General features: G+C 41.0%; 2 protein-coding genes across 8 annotated transcripts in view; both read left to right on the top strand.

Moving 5' to 3' along the window:
* LOC311100676 (pantothenate kinase 1-like) overlaps positions 1–5488 on the top strand; it is a 28401-nt gene extending 22913 nt beyond the window's left edge. For all 4 annotated transcript variants that reach the window (XM_084141621.1, XM_084141622.1, XM_084141624.1 and 1 more), the window contains one exon: positions 170–5488. In XM_084141621.1, coding sequence (XP_083997747.1) covers positions 170–229 — 60 coding nt within the window. In that variant the 3' untranslated portion in view covers positions 230–5488. The remainder of the gene's footprint in view (positions 1–169) is intronic.
* Positions 2359–24452, top strand: LOC311100959 (CDGSH iron-sulfur domain-containing protein 1-like). 4 transcript variants are annotated; one of them, XM_084141946.1, is made up of 3 exons: positions 2359–5024; positions 22518–22720; positions 23021–24452. In XM_084141946.1, the coding sequence occupies exons 1-3, from the start codon at positions 4943–4945 to the stop codon at positions 23108–23110; spliced, it is 375 nt and encodes a 124-aa protein (XP_083998072.1). In that variant the 5' UTR covers positions 2359–4942; the 3' UTR covers positions 23111–24452. The 4 variants fall into 4 exon arrangements, with proteins under 4 accessions (XP_083998072.1, XP_083998073.1, XP_083998074.1 ...); XM_084141947.1 differs by lacking the exon at positions 2359–5024 and adding an exon at positions 17178–19172; XM_084141948.1 differs by lacking the exon at positions 2359–5024 and adding an exon at positions 19188–19569.

Here is a 24452-nt window from a genome sequence, read left to right as displayed (position 1 = left end):
GATTTTAGATCCTGGCAGACTGAACGTAAACAAAGCCGTCAACCCCATAGCTCCCCAGATTCCATAATCAATTTCCTTGATTCCATTCATTAGTGTGGTAATAGTACTCGTACTGCATTTGAGTATTTAGTAATAATACTATATTTACCGCGTTGTGTGTTTTCTGTAGGGCTATTTTGGAGCGGTTGGGGCCTTACTGGAGCTTCTAACGTCGTCTGAGGAGCCGTGAAGAGATGCCCCCGTGTCGACTCTATAGAAGCTGCTGAAAAGGTTTTCACGGAAGCCACCACAGGAAACTGGAAAAAAAACTGGGGGAAAAGCCATTTTAAATAATTTTAACAACTGTAAATATCATTTAACTCCCTCCCCCTAAACTCCCCTCAAATATAGGTTTTTTAATAAAACTAATGTCATGTCTCATGTCATGGACCCTGGGTGGCAGGTAAATGCTAAGGATCACAGAGACGGTGTTAGTTTTTGGCACTTTGTGTAAATACCGGTACCTATTTGTGCAGTTCTAGAGTGCACTAAAGCCAAAACCTGCTGAGATTTGACCTGTGTTGACAGTCGAGTTACGTCTGAGGTATAGAGGAAAATTAGCTTATGTTATGTTCTGTCCAGCTATGTAAAAAAAGTCTGACAGTGGGAAAGGGTTTAGTTTCATTCGTATTAAATGAAGGGACCAAGAGGCTGTTTCATCATCATTGACTGGCCCTTTAATTCAGCGGGTCACAACAAGGGTCCACTTTCCTCTGTCGCCGTCATCATAGCTTTAATTATCACAGCATGGTTAACAGTAATGGGGTGTTTTTAAAAACCACTGGTTCACCAACCTCCTCAAACTCTCTTTTAGTGATGGGAGTTCTGTGATCTGCTAGTACGTCAGTCACTTTTCAAGAGATGTCACGATCTTGATACTTTGGTTGTTTTGAGATGCTGAACTATGAGTGTGCCTTTCTCACTAAGAAAGTGCCCTCTTCTCTCCAAACCCTGGCCCATGACGACACCCACTCTACAGCCAGTCATGCTGCAGAATCGCCTAGTGTTTGAATTGCCTAGTAAGGACTTTTTTGGTGTTTTTATCTATTGTAGTTGTAAGAAAGGTACAGAACTACTGCCAGCAGTTAGTCTATATAGGGATTTAAGAGATTTTCTCTTCCTGTGTCTGTGGGAGTTCTTCTCCCAGTGCAAAGTCTCCATTACCTGCAGTTTGGACAGGAAGTCTCTCTTTTGGCCCCCAAAGTAATTCCCATAGCTGCTATGAGTTTTCTTGTTTTAGTCATCAGTTAAAGCTATTCAATGTGAATGTGCTTGTAGCTAGAAGATTGAAGGACCATCACACTAGACATGTATTACCTGTTGGCCTAGGTATTTCAAACGGTAGCATTAACTGAGCAGCAAGTAGTCAAAGAAACATAAATGTATTGCATCCATCAAACTTCTATCATAATGACCTCCATAAAATGTTGCATAAAAATAGCTTTGGCACCTCCTCCAGTTAGAATAATACCGTTGCATCCAATGTCTCAACCTTTGGTATTATGACATCACAGAATGTTCTGTTCTGTTTGTGTTTTTCCTTACTTTGCTCCATGTTGGTTAATGGTCTCATCCTGTCAGGTGCCACTCTGTTGTCAAACTGGGGAACAGTTCACTTACTGGCTACTCGGTGCCACCCTCTTCTCGACTCAACCCTATTTGTTGCCTTTGTGGTGTTTTTAGTGGAATTAAACTGAACAAAAATATAAACGCAACATGTAAAGTGTTAGTCGCATGCTGAAATAAAAGATCCCCAAAATTGTCCATATGCACAAAATGATTATTTATCTCAAATTTTGTGAACAAATTTGTTTACATCCCTGTTAGTGAGCATTTCTCCTTTTGCCATGATAATCCATCCACCTGACAGGTGTGGCATATCAAGAAGCTGATTAAACAGCGTGATCATTACACAGGTGCACCTTGTGCTGGGGACAATAGAAGGCCACTCTAAAATGTGCAGTTTTGTCACACAACACAATGCCACAGATGTCTCAAGTTTTGAGGGAGCTTGCAGTTGGCATGCTGACTATAAGAATGTCCACCAGAGCTGTTTCCAGATCATTGAATGTTAATTTCTCTACTATAAGCCGCCTCCAACGTTGTTTTAGAGAATTTGGCAGTACGTCCAACTGGCCTCACAACCGCAGACCACGTGTATGTCGTCGGGTGGGCGAGGGGTTTGCTGATGTCAACGTTGTGAACAGAGTGCCCCATTGTGGGGTTATGGTATGGGCAGGCATAAGCTACGGACAACGAACACAATTGCATTTTATCAATGGCAATTTTGAATGTACAGAGACACCATGACGAGATCCTGAGACCCATTGTCGTGCCATTCATCCACTGCCATCACTTCATGTTTCAGCATAATGCACGGCCCCATGTCGCAAGGATTTGTACACAATTCCTGGAAGCAGAAAATGTCCCAGTTCTTCCACGGCCTGCATAGTCACCATACATGTCACCCATTGAGCATGTTTGGGATGCTCTGGATTGACTTGTACAACAGCGTGTTCCAGTTCCCGGCAAGATCCGGCAACTTTTCACAGCCATTGAAGAGGCGTGGGACAACATTCCACAGGCCACAATCAACAGCCTGATCAACTCTATGCGAAGGAGATGTGTCTCACAGCATGAGGCAAATGGTGGTCACACCAGATACTGACTGGTTTTCTGATCCACGCCACTACTTTTTTTTTTTTTTTAAGGTATCTATGACCAACAGATGCACATCTGTTTTCCCAGTCATGCGAAATCCATAGATTAGGGCCTAATTATTTTATTTCAATTGACTGATTTCCTTATGTGAACTGTAACTCACAAAAATGTTAGAAATTGTTGCATGTTGCGTTTATATTTTAGTTCAGTATACATGTCTGTGCCATACTTAGTCTTCTTCCTTCATTTAGTTTTTCATGTAAAGTGTTTACGTATCAGTGTGGTGGTTTGTGAAGGCTCCAGTTAGGCCTATGTGAAATCAGGGCCCCACTGCAGCAAGCTGCCACATGGGGTTCAGCCAGGTCAGTACATTTCATTCATCAGCGTAGGTATTCAGACTTCATTTTCACAAACATCACAACAATCTTTTTTTTTTTTTTTTAGATTTTTCAAACGTTGATTTTGTGGTTGTATGTATTGTTTGTTGTTCTATAGCCAGTCTGCTCTGAGAGTTATTGCAAGTATCCCCTGTTCCCAAACTTTGCATGTATGCACTTATGATTGGATTAGGCCTTACATTAGCCCCTGGTACTAGTCTGGATTAATGGCTAAACCTTGGACTACCATTTCATTATTTTTTACCCCCAATAGCAGATCTTTTCAAATGTATTTTAAAAGTAGGTCCCAATTTTACGTGTGTGTGTGTGCGTGTGCATGTTGAGGTATCACAACTACTGATAAGATGAAATGATGAAACACCTCAAGCATCTAAACCAGGGGTGTCAAACTCATTCCACGGATGGCCTAGTGTCTGCTGGGTTTACCTTTCAATTAAGACCTAGACAACCAGGTGAGGGGAGTTCCTTACTAGTTAGTGACCTAGACAACCAGGTGAGGGGAGTTCCTTACTAGTTAGTGACCTAGACAACCAGGTGAGGGGAGTTCCTTACTAGTTAGTGACCTAGACAACCAGGTGAGGGGAGTTCCTTACTAGTTAGTGACCTAGACAACCAGGTGAGGGGAGTTCCTTACTAGTTAGTGACCTAGACAACCAGGTGAGGGGAGTTCCTTACTAGTTAGTGACCTAGACAACCAGGTGAGGGGAGTTCCTTACTAGTTAGTGACCTAGACAACCAGGTGAGGGGAGTTCCTTACTAATTAGTGACCTAGACAACCAGGTGAGGGGAGTTCCTTACTAGTTAGTGACCTAGACAACCAGGTGAGGGGAGTTCCTTACTAGTTAGTGACCTAGACAACCAGGTGAGAGGAGTTCCTTACTAGTTAGTGACCTAGACAACCAGGTGAGGGGAGTTCCTTACTAGTTAGTGACCTAGACAACCAGGTGAGGGGAGTTCCTTACTAGTTAGTGACCTAGACAACCAGGTGAGGGGAGTTCCTTACTAGTTAGTGACCTAGACAACCAGGTGAGGGGAGTTCCTTACTAGTTAGTGACCTAGACAACCAGGTGAGGGGAGTTCCTTACTAATTAGTGACCTAGACAACCAGGTGAGGGGAGTTCCTTACTAGTTAGTGACCTAGACAACCAGGTGAGGGGAGTTCCTTACTAGTTAGTGACCTAGACAACCAGGTGAGGGGAGTTCCTTACTAGTTAGTGACCTTCATTCATCAATCAAGTACAAGGGAGGAGTGAAAACCCGCAGACACTCGGCCCTCCGTGGAATGAGTGTGACACGTGCTGTAAACAATGTCCTGTAAAAATGTGCCAGTAACTGAAGTCCCTGTGCTGTGAGAAGGCAGTATTATCAAATTACCTTTCTCTTTGCTTCCAAAGCTCTAGTTTCCTGGCCAGTGAAATTGTTTAGTCAAGTTTTAAATGTAAAGTATTTTTCCTTTTTCAGTGGTCCGTATGTTATATCCATGGATTAGACACACCTACAAGTCTAATATTGAAGCATTGTGAGTCCATGACGACCCTTCAAGTCAGTGTTTTAGTATGTTAGTCTGGCTCAATGTGAAGCTGCTCTTCCACAGTATTTACACACTGTGTTTGCGTCATGAATTGAGCCATCAAAACTGTCTGTTTTGTACAGAATTGTGTACAGAGATATTGCTTGCCACAGCACAAGGACAGCAATTACCTCATGCACCCACTTTTTAAGCCCATACTAAAGCGATATTGAGTGATTGGAGTTAAAGCAGAAGCCTTAGAAGTATCCCTTTGCCTGCTCATTACAGTGTTGTTAATGAACAGGAGTTTGATCTCTGATAACAATCAGAGAACATGCTATGCAGTAGCTTCTGTGTTGATCTCTTTGGTAATGTTCTAGCAATGCTGCAAACTCTGCCAATAACCCCCAAAACAAGTAAGTGATTGTTCAAAGCTGTTTTGTAATGTTAAGGATTATGCAAACTTGCTCTGAGAATCCGGTTTTATCTTGAATGTGTTTCTTCTTCTCGAGACCTGCTGAAGTTTTATTTAAAATAACTGTATTCTGTTTTAGAGGATGGACCTTTTATCATTGTTGATCTGAAGGTACACAGAGACCTATGAATATATCCACCAGCAATCTCTGCTAATGCAATGTCTAACCTGATGGTTACTTATCGTGTGTAAGGCCGTGTTTACACAGGCAGCCCAATTCTGATCTTTTGCCAATAATTGGGCAAAGATCAGAATTAGGCTGCCTATGTAAACGTAGACTTAGTGCTTAACTCTCTTGCTTAAGAAAAAATGACAAGAAAAGGAACACAAAATATTCTGTGTGCAATGTGTACGTACTGAAATTGACGTATTTGTTTCTAAAAGAAATAAAATTGTACAGCTATAGAGATTGGTGATTCTTGATGCTGTCAAGGAGAGGGGGGGATTGGGGATTATTGATGCTGTCAGGGAGAGGGGGGGGGGGGATTGGGGATTCTTGATGCTGTCAGGGAGAGGGGGGATTGGGGATTATTGATGCTGTCAGGGAGAGGGGGGATTGGGGATTCTTGATGCTGTCAGGGAGAGGGGGGGATTGGGGATTCTTGATGCTGTCAGGGAGAGGGGGGGATTGGGGATTCTTGATGCTGTCAGGGAGAGGGGGGATTGGGGATTATTGATGCTGTCAGGGAGGGGGGGGGGGGGGGATTGGGGATTCTTGATGCTGTCAGGGAGAGGGGGGGGGGGGGGGTTGTCCAGATGGGAAAACGTTTGTGGAGATAATAGGTGTTGGTTGCAACTTATAAACATAATAACATTTCTCAGAGTATCAAAAAAAGAGTTTCTTCCTTCTGTATTTCTCCATTTCTGTTTTGTAGTCTTTGAGAAGTATGTTGATTTTGGGGGAAATCTAGTTTCACATTGATGTACAGTGAATTCAGAAAGAGTGGGACATCACCAACTGGGACAGCTTAATCCTGATGGGTTTATTTCGGAATAGTTTCCATCAGGGACCCCCTGTACTTAGGTTAGGCAGGGCTCTGGTCCTTCTAGTAGTTACTAGTGCTGTTATTTGAGTGAATTCTGAAAAAGTGGGACACTTCTGAGTGACATCTATCCAACATATTAGCCCAACGCATGATACACTTCAGAAATCCTTAGATGTTTCCTAATCACACAAAATGGTATTGAATTGCCATTGGAGTACAATTAGGACTGTAATAACAGTGTCCCAGTTTATCTAACCTGATATCCCAGTCAGCCAAATGCAAACTGAAAATATGGATTGTGACTCAGTGTACAGAAATAGGTGTGTCGTGCCTCCTGTGAATATGATAATATCAACATTTTTATTTTGTGTGTGATTAGGAAACATCTTGAGGATTTTAGAAATGTGTCATGATGGGCTAATATGTTGGATAGGTGTCTGAAGAGGTCAGAGGACAGAAATGCAGAAAGTGTCCCACTTATTCTGAATTCAGCCTTCACACACTGTGTTTGACATTCTAGTCTAGTTCTGTGAGTTGGCCAGTTGAAAAAGTCCAAAAGCCAAAACGTTTTGGGGGGCAGGACCGAGTTTGGGAAACCCTGCACTAGACAGTGTCTACAGACAGTCAATAGACAGTAGGAACGGAATGTTCTCAGCTAGGCTGAGGTAAATTGTAACAGATTCTCTATGGTTAACAAGGAAATACATCATTTCCGTTGTATGGAATAATTGTCAATAAATTACATCTGTGCTTTGTGTGCTCAACTAGAAGGTTTAATTTATACCGAAGATAATACCCACCAGAGGGCGAAATAGTCTTGAAAAATATTGACACCAACCAGGCCTAAAAGTTAACACTGCTTCAACTTTAGGGAGCGGTAATATATGATGGTATCGTATCGGGTGAATGGTGGCAATTATTGCTGATAAACAAAGGAGTCCGCTCATACTGAACTTGGATCATAAGGTTTATTCATATCACAAGCTTCAGCATAAGTGACAGATGTCATGACATCCGGAGAACGGCGTCCCAGATTGCAATGGCCGTTCTGCCCTTTCTTTGTCTAGCCCCTATTTATAAACAATGCAAAAAGATGGGTGGCTCCCTCTTCTGGCCAATCACCAGTCTCCCCTGGGGCGTCACCCTCCAAACGGCTACATTTGACCTAACATAAACAACATTCCATTTCTTCAAGAAAAACATTTAACAAAGGCATAATCCCAATACACGACATTTCCCCCCCTCGAGACTAAACAGTCTCGAAAACAAACAGAATAGGATTATGACAAGTGACAATTTATCTTATTGAGTATCTTTAACATTAAACCAAAAACATTCTTCTCTAGAGTGTAAATACCTTTCTATGAAATATGAATAACTGTTTATGAAGTGTGAATACATTACTATGAAATATGAACAAATCTTTATGGAGTGTAAGAGCGAAAAACTGTCCGGCAACCTTCGTTCCAAATCCATCCATCAATCAAGACAGTAAAATTCTCTCACGGTCCCTCTGCCCCAGGCAACCACCTCGGTACTCCAGATAAACTCATAAACAATGTAAATGCATTTGAAACTATGATGCAATTAAATACACATGTAAGCCCCTGCAAACAAAATCCTATCCAAAAAATATCCACTCTAAGGCTGGTCAACCCATTGGACCCTACAGTGGACCTCTCCCTGCCTAGACTCCCTGTCCCTAAGCATTCACGAAATAAACAAAAACATCTAAGTTCCCCACATGTATTCAATAACATCAAACATCATTCTACAAAAATCAATACCTAAGAATATTACACAAATTATGTATTACACATGTCTATATTTCATTGCCGACACTGGAATGTAGTCCACTACACTTCATCTCCCCGTAGTCTCGACTTCCAATGCATTGTTGATGATGGAATCGGCCACACCCTCCTTGTTTCATCTCCTCCAGTCATATTGTCCTTTCATATTGTCCCTTCATATTGTCCTTGTTTGAGTATTTCAATCTCCACATGTTCCCCCAAATGCTTCTGAAAGAAAAGAAAAGACCAAACAGTATCTTTTGCAAAACAACACTTTCAAATTAAACATCAATATCAACTAAGAATATAGAAATGATATATAAATGATGTATGAATCACATTAACCCACTTCCCCCCTTTGATTCATAAAATCATACTAAAATCACACTAATATTGAAAAAAAATTGAAAAATGATCAAAACATCAAAAATGATATTTATCTATTCAGTTCCACTTGTCCATCTTCATCCAGATCAGGAACAGTCAACACCGGCATCTGAGTGTTGTCTCCAGGCATCACTCTCCAACCTATCTCAATATCATAGCTTTCTCAAAGGTCAGTAACAAATTACAAACCTCACACACAGTGCTATCAAAGCTGCAACTAAAATCTGAACCATCACTGCCCCTACTGGGCCTACCTGATCTTGCAACCAAGTCTTCGCTGACCTCCGCTCCTTCAGATCTACCAAATGCATCCCTTATATTCTTCAATGCATATATAACCCTAGTGATAATATCTGAACTATCTGGACTCAAAGTATAACTAACATTATCAATAGGATCTTCCCAAATGTTACACCATACCATGGAAAAAGTCCCCCCTTCTCTCTTAGATTTATCCTTCAATGATAGGCTTGAAGACTATGACATGTCTCCATGTCTCTTTCATCCTATTTCCAACCCTAGATTTATCTGTGTCCGGTGGTACCCCTCTTTTAATGGTAGAAACCTCATATGGAGGCTTCAACGTTGACATGTAACAACCTCCTATCCATCCATAGGGTAAGAATATATATGCTTTATCACCACAAACCCTCAAAATATCTCTAAAATTTCCCATAGTCACATTGTCAGGCAAAAGCTAATCTTTTAACCCTCAAAGTCCTGCTCTTCTTACTACCTGGTACATAAAAAGTAACATATTTCTCATTACTACCCTTAAGGTCATGCATACCCAAAGTTATCATATAACATCACAATCTGATATTCCCATGAACATACCCTTTACATCATATGTTTTATTAGAACAAAAACAATTTTTAGCCCTCAATGGTTTCACCTCAAACGCTCCAGGGTTCGCTGTTACCTGAGTTTCCTTCCCATCTAACAAATGCACACAAGTTAATTCACTTAACCCAATACCACCTAACCCTAGGCTTAAACAAATGTTTTGACAACGACATTATTTTATCTGTTACGGATTGTTGTTGCTGACAGCCATGACAAAGCCTAAGATTGACCAATACTTGATAGAGGTCGAGCGACCGTCTCTAACATGTTTGTCTGGAATTCTCAACAGACATGGACCCTCAAGATTCCTCACTGATATTACAGAATGAGCTGCTGGAACCTGCCCATCTATCTCTAATTTTCACAACAGAAGAATCAAACCACTCCATTTAGTTTCTCTCTTCCCTAACGAGCGGTACTGATCAGATACCTCTCCTTGTCTGTCATTAAAATCAAAGACCTCATCCTGTACCTCCATGATAGTATCTTTCACTATTTCAGATGAACCTATATTGTTCTCTACTAATATCTGCTCTCCTATTTTAACCCTATTCGTACTATCATTGACAGCACTCTCCAATTCGTACCATAAACCCCTGAGTCCTTCTTGCTACCCCCTTTAATTTCAGAAAAGTTGTTGTCGGTGTCATACTTCCTACATTTGCTATTGCCATCGTATCATTAATCCCTTCCAAAGTTACCATTAAAGTAGTTGATTTAGTTGATGTATTACCACCTTTAATTACTTCTAGTGGGAAAGTTACCAATATACTCTGTGTATTATTTACTGTTGGAGTGACTACTGTAACATATTCTTCCTGAACTCCTTTGGTGACTGTGGAAACTTCAACAGACTTCAAATCTTCCATTATAAGCGTCACTTTACGAATTACATAGTCTTTTAACCAATAATTCTTAACCGGAACAAATTTTAATGCTTGCACTAGATAAGTACACATATATTCTCCCTGATCTTTCTCTGTAACATTACGCAAAATGAATGAACAGTCACTCATAACCCTCTTCCACTTCATATTGTTGTACAAACTATCCCTCCTTTGACTAGGTGCAACAGCTTGCTTCTACTTCTGGTCCTGATAACAATACTTCTCCATAATTATCTCTCCATGTGGGAGGAACGTCCCCATCCTAACCCTAATACGTATTTTTCCCCCTAAAATTGGTGCTGGAGCTATTGCTTCCCTTATAATCAAATGCGATATATTTATGGCTTTAATAACTATCAATGTTGAAAGAGTTCAATTGCTTCTCACTGTTGTTTTAATAGACTGAAGTGTTAATGTCCTTAGTTACTTCATCCATTTTCCCCAAAGCTTTGAACTCTTTGCTTGTACTTCCATCTATCACCACTAGTGTGACTTTTTCCCAACTCTCAGTCCTATCTCTAATCCCTGACTTTCAAACTTTTGATTATAAAAAATACACCTATAATTACCTTGATCTCCCTGCTCTAAAGTGTCCTTCACCACTGTTCTCTCTCTCTTACTACTAACTTTGAAACTTAGCTTACTGTCTTAGAGTTCCTTCAACCTAGTTCTCCTAACTTTTTAATCTAATCTTTTCTCCTAACCTTTAAAAACCTTTTCCCACTGATTTATTCACAAAATCCCTTTACCACCAATTTTTAGGATATGTGATAGGGAAAGTCCCCACCTGCTTCTGACTTCTTTACACACAGACTTGGCAAACGACTAAACACCTTTTAGCCTAGCCTGAAATCCCTTGGTGTAAGAATGTAACCCAGAATAACAGTCACCCCTTTTAACTTTATTTTCCAGACAGATTGTCTAATAGGCAGTCTAATAGATTATCATCCTTCCTATGATATTATCTTTTTAAGCCAATATGATTCCCCAAAAACCCTACTTTTTAAAATCTTCTACCAGACAGCCGTTTAGTGTACATCTTATTGTACAATTCAATTTAAACAATGCATCTCTTCCCAACACTGCAATAACAGTATCTTCTAATATTAGTATGTCTATTTTAATTTCTCCTTGATTTTTTATAGCATAGCTCAATTGGTTCCCTAAGAGTAATTAGCTGTTTTACTACCTCAAATCCCTATCCTAATTAGTTAATTTTACATAGTGAGATGTTTAACCTCTTTAGGCTGAACACAGATAAGTTTTTCCACTATTCACTATCACTTCTCATAGTCCTGTTTTTACTTCAATTGTTGGATATTTTCTCTTCTTCTCTAATCGATGCTATCAGCTGACACCCCCCTTTCGGATCTTCTAGGCACTCTAGAATCCTTAGGGTTCACCTGGAGAACAGGTGATCTTGAATGGCCCCTGTATCTTCCTTAAAAATGTTCTCTGTTGTTTCCTCCTGACTTGTTGCACTCACAGGTAAAGTGACCAACCTGTCCATAATTATAACAGTCTTCTGGAGATTGCTGGAAGTGTAGCTGAAATCTTCCTCCTCTTTCTAAGCCTTCTCGTCCTCTTCCTCTCCAATTCTGTCTGTCCAGAAACTGGCTGTGGATATGAAACATCTGGTACCCCCCTTGGTGGCTGGTACATTGCATTTGATATTGTTCAGTTGAAGCTGTAACAGTGATTGTTGATTTGGTTCACTCTGATTCTTCATAACCAAAGCTTCTCTTCTCCACCAGTTGTATGATTGAGTTTTCTGAGAGTTTCTTGATCCTGTTCTTTCTTGCTGTTGACATATCAGGATTCTTCAAAAGCTTATATTCTAAGTTCTGTCCTCAAAATATCATCTTCCATCATCTTCCTACTTTTCTTCAGCATCTTGGCCTCAATGTATTCTTCTCCTCCAATTCTTGGGATTATTTTCTCAGCAGGTTTTCTCCTTCTGTATCTTCATCCTCATCTTTCCGAACCTCATTCGTCTCTTAGTTTCCAGACATCTCGGTTTTTCTTCCTTCTGGAGTTTTGGATTCATCTTCATTGTCGTTTCTGCTTGTCCTCTATCTATTATTCATCTTCATCTCTGATGCAACAATCACCCTCCTGGATGATCCCTGGAAGCTGAGGATAAACATCCCTAAGCTCTACTTCCTTCTCGTAAGGTGGGTGTCTTTTTGCTGAATCCGTATGTGAGAAAGGTGTACTAACTTCTGCCATTAGTTGTCCTGTCGCCTTTTCTTCCTTTAGCATTTTCTCTATACCTTTATCTTATCGCTGGAATCTTTTATCAGTTTTTGTTTGAGACTGAAGGGCAACTTTTGTTTCATTTGCCGGATAACCTAACACTACTTTAGTTAAAGGATTACTATTTTTCCCATATCAACCAGTGTAATCACTTTCATAGCCTTGCTGTCCTTTCTCCCCATTGTAACAACCCTTTTATATTCCTTTATCGTGAATTATTTTATTTTAGACTATATAGCCTATGGCTTCCCCCCTTTAATTATTAATATAACCCAACAACCAAATATGAACATGAACAAATTCAATTAAATTTTTTATTCAAAAACCATTTCTAATTAAAATAAAAAATCAATTAAAAAAATAAAAATAATAATAATAATATGAATAATTAAAACCAATTATTATTTCTATATCCTATCTTACCCATTTTATCAATTAGTGGCTATCTTACCACAACCCATCAAATGCAAGTAAATGTAAGTTAGTCAACTTCAAAGCAATCCCAAAAACAAAGCCTGTAACCCTACAACACTACAATTCCCATAAACAATTATCTTAATTTTACAGAATAATGTCAGTCCTTGATTCCCAACACAACTGTAATTAACCCCAGTGATGCACATAGCCTCCCAAATGCAATTTTTAATGAATTTGCCAAGCCTATGTGAAATTGTCATAACATCAAATATCCTGTAGGGGGAAGATTTTGTAACCAGACCAGTCTCAAACCCTTGACTCGATCCTCTGCCGCGTCACGTGACGCTACGTCATCACCCCCTCTCTCTCTCCTGTCGTATCGTCCTATTGCTCCTCTCATATGACAGAAGAACAGAGACACAGGAAAAGATTTTAGTAGTTAATGCAATCACTGAGTTATTTCAACCATATTCAATATTCCTTCGTTCACATTCGCTCTAAGACTGAACTCAGAACTAAATAGATCGCTCAAAAACATTTTTATTTTAATCCGTCATTTAATTTAATTCATTACGTCAACATATATTTAATGTATAAATTCACTACATCTCAACAAATAGTTTCATGTTCAAACACCAGCCGCTTTAACGATTTAGAAGATTCGTGTCCAAATCTCTCCTCTTTGTGGCTATTTCTCTGTCTATTCCTGCAGCACGCAGCCCCCCAGAAATATGACACGTTACCCACAATCCCGTTTTGTAGTTTTAGTAAACAACGTTTTGTAGTTTTAGTACCGGAACCCAACGTCTCATAATCTCGTGCCATAAACTACAACTCCCACGTTTTGTAGTGTAGTGTCATAAAATTAAACGCATGCGCAAATGCATTCAATGATACGATTCCCAGACAATAGAACGATAGCATTACGCTACAGCTTCACTATTTTATACCTTATACTCACACAATTACACATAACAGAGCTCACATTTGCGTAGAACTCTGAATTCTACACACACATACATATTTTAAGAGGCTTAGTCCATCGCAATGGGACCTCTAAGGACACGTTAGCATGTAGCACGCAACACAATTAGCATTTAGCCTTAGCATTTAGCATTAGCCGCTATGTATAATGTGGCATGAACCACACTCCCATTTAGCATTAACATTAGCCTTAGCCTTTAGCTAACTGTGGCCTACCACGCCCTAAGTAACCTGCATTGTGCCTAAATCATTGTCCATTTATCCCCTGCTAACTTTATGCTGCCGTAAGTTCTGGATAATCATATGAGCGGTTACCCCAAACAAATAACCCGTCGACTATAAGATGAGCATAACATACAATATAACCGTCCACCTCATGGTTCCTAGAACCAACCTGACACCACACTAGCGCGTTGCCCGGATTTATGGCCCACTCCTAAGGAGTCGCCTCGTTTCGAGGTCTTTAACAGATTCACAATGCTCTAATTGCATACGTATTCCTGACTTTATTCTGCCAATATCTGCCTTAATCTCTACCATCGATTGCTCTAAAATTCCAAGCCTACTCTCCCCCCTTTTGCCCTGTCTACCAGTGCAACAATTGATAATGATTAGCCAGACCCCCAGTTATCAGCAATAACGCCACACGAGGCACGGTCGTATGGTACATTTCTCCAGTGTACACAAGCAGTATCCAACCTAACAAGCTCCAAAGCGGTAAGAAAAACTCACCCTTGTCTGGCCATGGCTTCAAAGCGAGTTAGCCTGGCGGCTGAATGAAACAGAGGAGAGACGCAGACCAGCCCCACGTTGGGCGCCATTTGTCGTATCGGGTGAATGGTGGCAATTATTGCTGATAAACAAAGGAGTCCGCTCATACTGAACTTGGATCATAAGGTTTATTCATATCACAAGCTTCAGCATAAGTGACAGATGTCATGACATCCGGAGAACGGCGTCCCAGATTGCAATGGCCGTTCTGCCCTTTCTTTGTCTAGCCCCTATTTATAAACAATGCAAAAAGATGGGTGGCTCCCTCTTCTGGCCAATCACCAGTCTCCCCTGGGGCGTCACCCTCCAAACCGCTACATTTGACCTAACATAAACAACATTCCATTTAATTCTAGGTACAAGAGGGCACTGTTTACCTGCAGATAAATTACAATTCTCAGTCGTGGATTGCTGATGCTATGTATCGGCCATTGAGAGGCGTTGAAGCTCCCGGACAGCCATATTGGCACTCCCTAGAAGGCTCAGTCCTCCATAGGAATTAATAGAATTCTACAGTATTTCAATTAATTGATTCAAGTACAGAATTACATGTATATAAGTCGTTTTCTGTTGTAGTTGAGACAGTAACATTTGGTACTCTAAAAAAAATATACTTTAAAGAATTTTCTGAAATATATATTTTCATGTTTTATTTTGTATGTTTAGCTCACATAATATAATTTAAAAGTATGCATTCATGTGTCTGCAATAGAATACATGTGTCAAAAACGAATGTAGACCTTATTAAATGCATTTCTATAGCTTCCAAAATATATACATATTTTCTTTTAACAATTTGAGGAGTACCAAGATAGCTGTGCCGTGGCTTCAATACAGTTTACCCTGTCAGTCATACAGGGTTTATACACATCATTGATTTTACCTCGACGTTAGGGCCTCAAGACTCTCTGTAGTGGTGTCCGAATGGCGCGTTCATATAGATCACGGCACAGTAAGACGGCACATATTGGGTGGGTTTTTGACAACCACCAAAAAAGCAATACAAAACTGCCATACATACAGAGGTGAATATGACGGACGGTTCTGAGAGGACGCTCCAAGTTGCAATCGCCGTTTCATTCGCAGTAGGCTTTCTTTCTGGATGGCAGGCGCCGACCGAGCGAGGAGGAAGTTATTGGATTGGAGAAAGAAACGGCTACAGGATAAACTCTCAGAAACACAGAAGAAACTGGATTTGGAATGAGAGTGCTGTGTAAGTAAGTAAGTGGCATGCTATGGGTTGATTGACATGCAGTTACATTTGAACAACATTATGCTGTTACATAACATCAGCGAAGTTAGTGACTGGAAACATTGTAGCCAGAAGCCTACATTCAGTGTAAAAATGGCACAACAATGTAAATGAAAATTGATTGACATACATTTGTTGAAAGGGGTTGCTACCTGACATTCTAGCCTAATAAGTCTTGGGAGTCATTTGAAACTTTACTAATTTCACAAGGGAAATACAAAAGAATCTTAACTACGTTAGTTATACATTTTCCTCAAGTGTATCTTTGTTCTGCATTTTGTTTGATTTCCCCTGGAAAATTATAGCAGCAAATGTAGAACTGCTGGTGATCTGGCACATTAGTCTATGCAACTGATTGTTGCATTTCTTTGGTAGCCCTAGCCCTAGCCCTAGCTTACATAGGCATAATTGCCTCTGACTGAATGTACAGCATGATGTAATAATGTCTGTTCTGTTTTCAGGTCATCACCAAAATATATGTTCATCTATCAAAGGGAGCTGCACCACTCGGGAGGCCCCTTCATTCTTAAAAAGAAGAAGTTTGTAACCACCAAGACTCTTCCTAGAGCTGGCTGAGGTGACCAAGAACCCGATGGTCACTCTGACAGAGCTCCAGAGTTCCTCTGTGGAGATGGGAGAACCTTCCAGAAGGACAACCATCTCTGCATCACTCTACCAATCAGGCCTTTATGGTAGAGTGGCCAGACTGAAGTCACTCCTCAATAAAAGGCACATGACAGCCCGCTTGGAGTTTGCCAAAAGGCACCTAAAGGATTCTCAGACCATGAGAAACAAGATTCTCTGGTCTGATGAAACCACGATTGAACTCATTGGCCAGAATGCCAAGCGTCACGTCTGGAGGAAACTAGGCTCCACTCATCACCTGGCCAATACCATCCCTACGGTGAAACATGGTGGTGGCAGCATCATGCTGAGGATGTTTTTCAGCGGTAGGGTCTGGGAGACTAGTCAGGATCGAGGGAAAGATGAACGGAGCAAAGTACAGAGAGATCCTTGATGAAAACCTGCTCCAGAGCGCTCAGGACCTCAGACTGGAGCGAAGGTTCACCTTCCAACAGGACAACAACCCTAAACACACAGCCAAGACAACGCAGGAGTGGCTTCGGGACAAGTCTCTGAATGTCCTTGATTGGCCCAGCCAGAGCCCGGACTTGAACCCGATCGAACATCTCTGGAGAGACCTGAAAATAGCTGTGCAGCGACGCTCCCCATCCAACCTGACAGAGCTTGAAAGGATCTGCAGAGAAGAATGGGAGAAACTCCCCAAATACAGGTGTGCCAAGCTTGTAGCGTCATACCCAAGAAAACTCGAGGCTGTAATCGCTGCCAAAGGTGCTTCAACAAAGTATTAAGTAAAGGGTCTGAATACTTATGTAAATGCTCTATAAACCAATATGTATTCCATATATATTTCTAAATAAAAGTAAAAAAATATATATATGTGTATATATATATATATGTGTATATATATATATATATATATATATATTTTACTTTTATTTAGAAATGGGGGTCACCATTGAGACCAGGGTCTCATTCTCAGCCCTGTGAACATGAACACACAATTCAATACAACATAAAGCAAAATGGCAACATCAATACAACAAGATGAATCAAAACAAACACAACTATCACATATTGTCTCCCTCAAAATGTATCTAAACTGTCCAATGGAGACCAGCGAGTCCAGCCTGAAGGCTACTCCACGAGCTGGGGTCAGAAAAACTAAAAGCATTTTTCCCCAGCTCATTGGAGACCCGCGGGACCTCCAGAACCAGCCAGTACAGACAGAGGGTCTGAAAATTGTTGGATCTCCAATTAATACAGCTTTTTATTTATTTTTTAAAGTAGCCAATGCTGGGCCCTTCTGGTATTCAGACTCCCATACAGAAAAGTTATATATGTCCATATATATCAAAGAACGTGACATATATTTAAAATATATGATCATATATTTATAACCCATACAGTGCTGTGAAAAAGTATTTGCCCCCTTTCTAATTTTCGCTATTACATATTTTTGATAATGAATGTTATCAGATCTTCAACCAAAACCTAATATTAGATAAAGGAAGCCTGAGTGAACAAAAAACACAACAATTACATACTTATTTCATAAACAAAGTTATGCAACACCCAATGCCCCCGTGTGAAAAAGTAATTGCCCCCTTACACTCAATAACTGGTTGTGCCACCTTTAGCTGCAATGACTCCAACCAAACGCTTCCTGTAGTGGTAGATCAGTCTCTCACGTCGCTGTGGAGGGATTTTGGCCCACTCTTCAATGCAGAACTGCTGTAACTCAGCGACATTTGTGGGTTTTCTAGCATGAACTGTTCGTTTCAAGTCCTGCCACAACATCTCAATTGGGATTAGGTCTGGACTTTGACTAGGCCATTCCAAAACTTCAAATGTGTTGCTTTTTAAACATTTTCATTTAGGCTTGTGTGTTTTGGATCATTGTCTTTCTGCATGACCCAGCTGTGCTTCAGCTTCAGCTCACAGACGGATGGTCTGACATTCTCCTGTAGAATTCTCTGATACAGAGCAGAATTAATGGTTCCTTCTATTAAGGCAAGTCGTCCAGGTCCTGAGACAGCAAAGCATTCCCAAACCATCGCACTAACACCACCATGCTTGACCATTGGTATGAGGTTCTTACTGTGGAATGCAGTGTTTGTTTTTTGCCAGGCATAATGGGACCCATGTCGTCCATAAAGTTACACTTTTGACTCGTCTGTCCATAGAACGTTCTTCCAAGAGTCTTGATGATCATCCAGGTGCTTCCAGTGGCTTTTTGGCAAACTTGAGTCAACTTTTTGGACGAAATGGGTTCTACAGACCCTTAGTTAGCCCACTTTTACATCGGCACAAATAATAGTTTTTCCTGTACAGTGCTATATTTGTACCGTATAGTGTCCAGGCATGCCATTGTAAGCCGTTGGACCACAGTAAAAGGCCAGCAACACAATATTATTTAAAGGGCTGCTGGGTATTTAGACCACAGTCATCCAATAAATAACACCATATATAGACTCTAGCGCTAGATCAATAGGGTCTGTAGAATATAATGTTTTTTTACATTAATTTAGTTAAGCACCATTTCTCAATGTGCTCCACCGTATAATATTACATTTATCTTGTATAAAGTAGCAATTTTCCAATTTAGCTGGAAAGCTTAGATTTCCCCCCGATGTAGTTATAATTTTTTTACATTATGCACTATGCAAAAATGATTGATTTCGTGTCATTCGTTTTACCGCAGACTTTTATTTTGAAGGCAAAATCGGAAAGCCGGAAGTCTTAATGTTGCTGCCATATCGCTAGTTAGCTGCGTGTTCACGTTTTCTAACAAATCTAAAATATGTGCCATTTACTACGCAGGATTTGAGCCATACCGATAGTTAGCTACACCTTCTCCACAAAACTGCTTTGGATCAATCGTATAGTTGCAAGCCATGAGTTCCATCAACGTTTCCCTGTCAAAAGGTAAATATGCCACGCTAACTAGCAACAAGTTGAAGCTAGCTTCTCCTAGCTAGTTAGACAGCTTGCTAACGTTACGTTACTTAGCTAGTTACGAAATTCTGTTATTTAGCAAATATTTCAGAAAAATGTGAGCTAGTTTATGACATTGGTTAATGTAATCTGTAAACGTTTTGACGATGGCATAATAGCTAGCATGCCTGTCATTTCGTAAGACTGCGACCTTGACTTGTTGCCTCCTGTTTTGTCTAGCCAGGCAGTTACTTAAGAGTTCATAACCCCTTTTCCCCATAAAAACGACAACATTAACGCGCTAGAACTTATGCGTATCAAGAAATAACGGCGACAAACGCCCTGGAAAACTGTTGAAATGGACTTTAGATGAACTCGCTCGGAGGAGGTGGTTTTTAACTCAATTCTTATATTATGTCGACTTTGCTTATGGAAAACCGTATCAAGCGAGTTAAGGGTTGTACGCTCAGTTGTTGGGTCTCCAGCGCTGCGGATATTTGAAGTGGAAGTTCTGGAAAGTTGACCATGAAACGGACATTAAATAAGGGGAATGGTACATTTGTATCTGTTGGCCATCATAGATTGATTTCGATGTCATTCTAGGCTACTGTAGCCTGCATTTGATACAAGAAATATGTTGGAATGGCGAAATCACTAGTCATTCATTGCAAATCAAAATGTTGCCACCTGTGTATCCTACCTGGAGCTGGCAAACGGATTTAATAAATAGCCTATAAATTCAGTTTATTGCTTATTGCTGTTGTAGCCTTATGTTATTATGCGATTATTAATGGAGGTTATCGTTTGTGATCATGGTCACAGCTCGCCTCTTATCGCAATTGCCGATCAGATGTTAGAATGGATGCATTAGATTGACGGAAACAAGTCAGTCAGATTAGGCTAAAGTAAAAAAAAAAACACTGGCTGTTGTTGACAAGCTTATTCAGTTCATATTCATATTATTCATATTTGATTCAGTTATTGAAATGAAGACCCCATCCTCAGTAGCCTATTCCAGCATTAACCTATAGGCTATTGGGCAATACAAGCACTTCTTACCTCGAAATCGCCTTGCTATTCAGGTTGAATAAATTAGTCTGTCAATTTGATAAATCGTTCAGTTTAGGATATCTTGGGGTTTCCCCTAACTCGGTCCTGAGATTTCGAGAACCTCTGTCCAACTTTCATCACTCAAGCTCTCCCTTATGATTTATTTATAGTTAAGCGCAAAATGGATTAAAGTTAAATCGACATCCATTGATGGAAAATGACCTGGCGAGTTTATTAAGTGCGAATTATATTTTATCTTGCGATATTTTGCATTTTATGTCGCTACAGGTTAGGTCGACATTATGGAAAAGGGGTTCATATGAGGCAGAGAAGAGTATTTCTGTGTAAGACAGGGTTTCCCAAACTAGGGGTCGTGACCTGATTTGAAATGGGGTCTCGAGAGAACATTCGCGCATGGTTCATAGAACCGGGCTTATGCCAGTATCCTCCTGTAGCTTCTCGATGCGGTTGTAATAAACAGAGCGGTTTCTGTTTTCTTCCTACAAATGTGTCTCTATATTTTAAATATAGTAGTAGTATGCCATTTAGCAGACGCTTTTATCCAAAGCGACTTACAGTCATGTGTGCATACATTTTTACAAATGGGTGGTCCCGGGGAGCAAACCCACTACCCTGGCGTTACAAGCGCCATGCTCTACCAATTGAGCTACAGAGGACCACCAAATACTACAAAATATTATGACGGCATAACTGAAAGGTAATCCTCTCAGGAACATGGTACATACGCACTCTACTACGCCCACAAGCCATTAGAACTGAGTGGACAAGACCAGGAAATAAATCAGAATGGGGGGGGGGAATAACATATTTTATTATTATCTACACAGAAGATCATACCATATCTTTGCCTGATGATCTTCTGAACTTCCCCAATACCTTTCTGATGCATTTCAGTCACTTCAAACCATACTGTCTTCAGATTGAAATACTGTCAAAAATACCAATAGCCTGCCTCCCGAGTGGCTGCATCGCAGTGCTTGAGGCATCACTACAGACCGGGGTTCGATCCCAGGCTGTGTCGCAGCCGGCTGCGACCAGGGGACTCATGAGGCGGCGCACAATTGGCCCAGCGTCATCCGGGTTAGGGGAGGGTTTGGCCTGCCGGGATGTCCTTGTTCTATCGAGTTCTAGCGACTCCTTGTGGCGGGCCGGGCGCATGCACGCTGACTTCGGTCGCCAGTGATACGGTGTTTCCTCCGACACATTGGTGCGGCTGGCTTCCGGGTTAAGCGAGCAGTGTGTCAAGAAGCAGTGTGGCTTGGCAGGGTCGTGTTTCGGGGGACGCATGGCTCTCGACCTTCGCCTCTCCCGAGTCTGTATGGGAGTTGCAGCGATGGGACAAGACTGTAACTACCAATTGGATATCACGAAATTGGGGAGAAAAAGGGGTAAAAAATGTATGTGTGTATATATACCAGTAGCCACAGCAGCCATTATAGAATGGCATGTTGCATTGAACAACAAAGGAGCTGATTGGCTGACCCTGACATTCCAAAATGGCTGCGGTGGCAACTGGTAGCTAGCATGAAGAAGAAAAGGGCAGTTTTCCAGGAAACTAGCAGTATTTCAATCTTCTCGATGTATCAGTGTGGATAAAGGTAAAATGTGGAGTACAATGACATATCCCATCCCTGTCTTGAGGTCTGTGTTTTTCTACCAATATCTCGCGCCGGCTCCACGGTGTCCTAATGATTGCGTTCCGACCGCCGTGCATCTCAGTGTAAACAAGCATAACAGTAGGGTCGGTATCTTCTGGGGAAGCAGCCCCCATTCCAATTAATTCCATTCATGTATCAACGTTGAAGCAACAGAATGTGACAACTGCAAGATATGGATTCTTTACATAAGCAATGCAATACATTAGAATGTATTCTTCTTATGTGTTTGTTTGTAGTGTGGTTGGAGGCATACCTGAACTAGATACTGGATCAGTCTACATAAAAAAATTAAAAAAACTTTATTTAACTAGGCAAGTCAGTTAAGAACAAATTATTATTTACAATAAAGGCAAAAGGCCTCCTGTGGGAACGGAGGCTGGGATTAAAAGTAAAAATGTAGGACAAAACACACATCACAACAAGAGAGACACCACAACACTACGTAAAGAGAGACCTAAGACGACGACAACATGGTAGCAACACAACATGGCAGCAGCACAAAACATGGTACAAACATTATTGGTCACAGACAACAGCACAAAGGGCAAGAAGGTAGAGACAACAACACATCACGCGAAGCAGCCTGTCCTAAGTTTTTGTTTTACAGCTGAATTGGCGGCAGCCATTGGCGTGACTGCAGGAGCTACAGCTGCGGGCATCCTCCTCTTCCAGTACTTCTCCAAGGGGTCAGGGGTCAAGCCCAAGGTCAACCTGGACCTGCAGAAAGACAACCCCAAAGTGGTGCACGCTTTTGACATCGAAGATCTCGGGGACAAGGCGGTGTACTGCAGGTGTTGGAGATCCAAGAAGGTGGGCTAGCTCTCCGTTTTGATACTCTTTGTTTGATTTCTATCACCATTATGGAAAAAGGAAGCGGAGAGACGTATTAAGGCGTGGTTCCTGTACAGGGGAGCCATGTCTTAACCACTGGAAATCCATAGACACGGCATGGAAAGATGTTGTGGTTGTGAGGAGTGCTTTCTTAAAACGGGCCAACTGAAACTAACTGTAGGCTAGTAAGGCTACGTTATTACTTGCATTTGAGCAGGAACAAGGCAAGGAATGTTAAGATGTATTTTGTGTGTGTTCTAACAACCTTTCTCGCCCTAGTTTCCCTACTGTGATGGAACTCATGCTAAACATAACCAGGAGACGGGGGATAACGTCGGCCCCCTCATCATGAAGAGAAAGGAGGCCTGAACAATCAATCAATCAATCAATCAATCAATCATGCGATTCCATGACTGCCGCTGCTAACATTCTGACGCACGCCAAGTGCTCTTCGCTACGGAAAGGATGGCAGAGGTTGACTTGACATTACACGTGTAACAGTCATTACGTTACTCTATGTTAATAACCAAATAATCACCTTTTGGTTATAATTTATTGATTGATCGGACTAACATTTGTCGCAGGACCAAGCAGTTGTGTGGAAGTACTGTAAAATAAAGTATCAGGCTGGTTGTATTTATTTAATTTAGCTGTCGTCTGTGCGTTATGTGATTTTCAGAATGCAAAGACTTGCTTGTATGTTGGATCAATGTCTGCCTTCCCCTTGTTTTTGTTGATACCATAGAGATGTTTAGCCGTCGCAGCGTTGTCTGTCCCATTGTGGCGTCTGTGAGAGCACAGGTAGTACCATTGAGGCCATCTCCATTTTGAAGTAGTCCATTTTCTTCTTCTACTACTGGTATGAGTTGGTAAACAAACTGAAAGGGTGTGTACTCCCACCTGGAATGTGTTGTTTGAAAAGGTATAAAGCCAAGGTTGGCGATTTTACTGCCACCTGCAGTTATGGAATGTTTGCTCCTGAGTATAATTCATTGGCTGATCCTTCCTGATGACCTGGATGGAATTATGAGATCCTTCCTTAACCCATAGGAAGTCTCACCCAGTTGACTAATTAAAAATGGTGAAAGTCCTCAATGGAGCTGCCCATGTTAAAACAGGCTTTTGGCCACTAGAGTCCTCTATCATTCTCTATGCTGTCTGTCTACGTGATGAGGCACTAGAGTCCTCTATCATTCTCTATGGCTGATACTCAGGAGTTTTTCCTGACCACAGGACCTGATCATGGATATCTCTGGACCTTTATATTGTAAGCCATAGCTAGGGCACAGTGCTTTTCCATGGTCAGGTCATGTGGTTAGGAAAAACGTCTGGTCCTACTGAAGCACTATCAAGGAAACAGTGAGGTGTGATTTCATTTGATTGTTTTGATTCAACTTGTGAAATCAACATTTTGTAAATGGTGTCACTTTTCAATGGATTTGGGAGATAAAGGTTCTGCAGGTTTCTTAGTTGGAGATGAAGTAGTCGGAAGGATTGCTTTGTTTCCCTAAGTCTGTTAACGGGGAAGCGACAAGTCTAAACTTGTTCTATACTACAGGTGGCGGAGGTGGCCAGGACCGAGGTTGGGAAACCCTGCTGTAGTGTGAGAAGAATGTGTAGATGTCTACTGTCTGTGTGATCTCCTCCACAATATGTGATTTCATCCAAATCCATCACTTATTTATCAATAAAAACAATCAATATCAATGTT

This window comes from Coregonus lavaretus (assembly GCF_964263955.1).
Source record: "Coregonus lavaretus genome assembly, chromosome: 1".
NCBI lineage: Eukaryota > Metazoa > Chordata > Actinopteri > Salmoniformes > Salmonidae > Coregonus > Coregonus lavaretus.
Note: the sequence above shows the minus strand (reverse complement) of the source record. Positions and strands in the feature narration are given on the sequence as shown.

What these genes read in the sequence shown, in the direction of transcription:
- LOC311100959 (XM_084141945.1), top strand. Translation starts at nt 22,397, where the DNA reads ATGGCAGCAGCACAAAACATGGTACAAACATTATTGGTCACAGACAAC. An exon ending in GGTGTTGGAGATCCAAGAAG is followed by an intron (nt 22,721 to 23,020) that starts GTGGGCTAGCTC and finishes TTCTCGCCCTAG; the next exon opens with TTTCCCTACTGTGATGGAAC.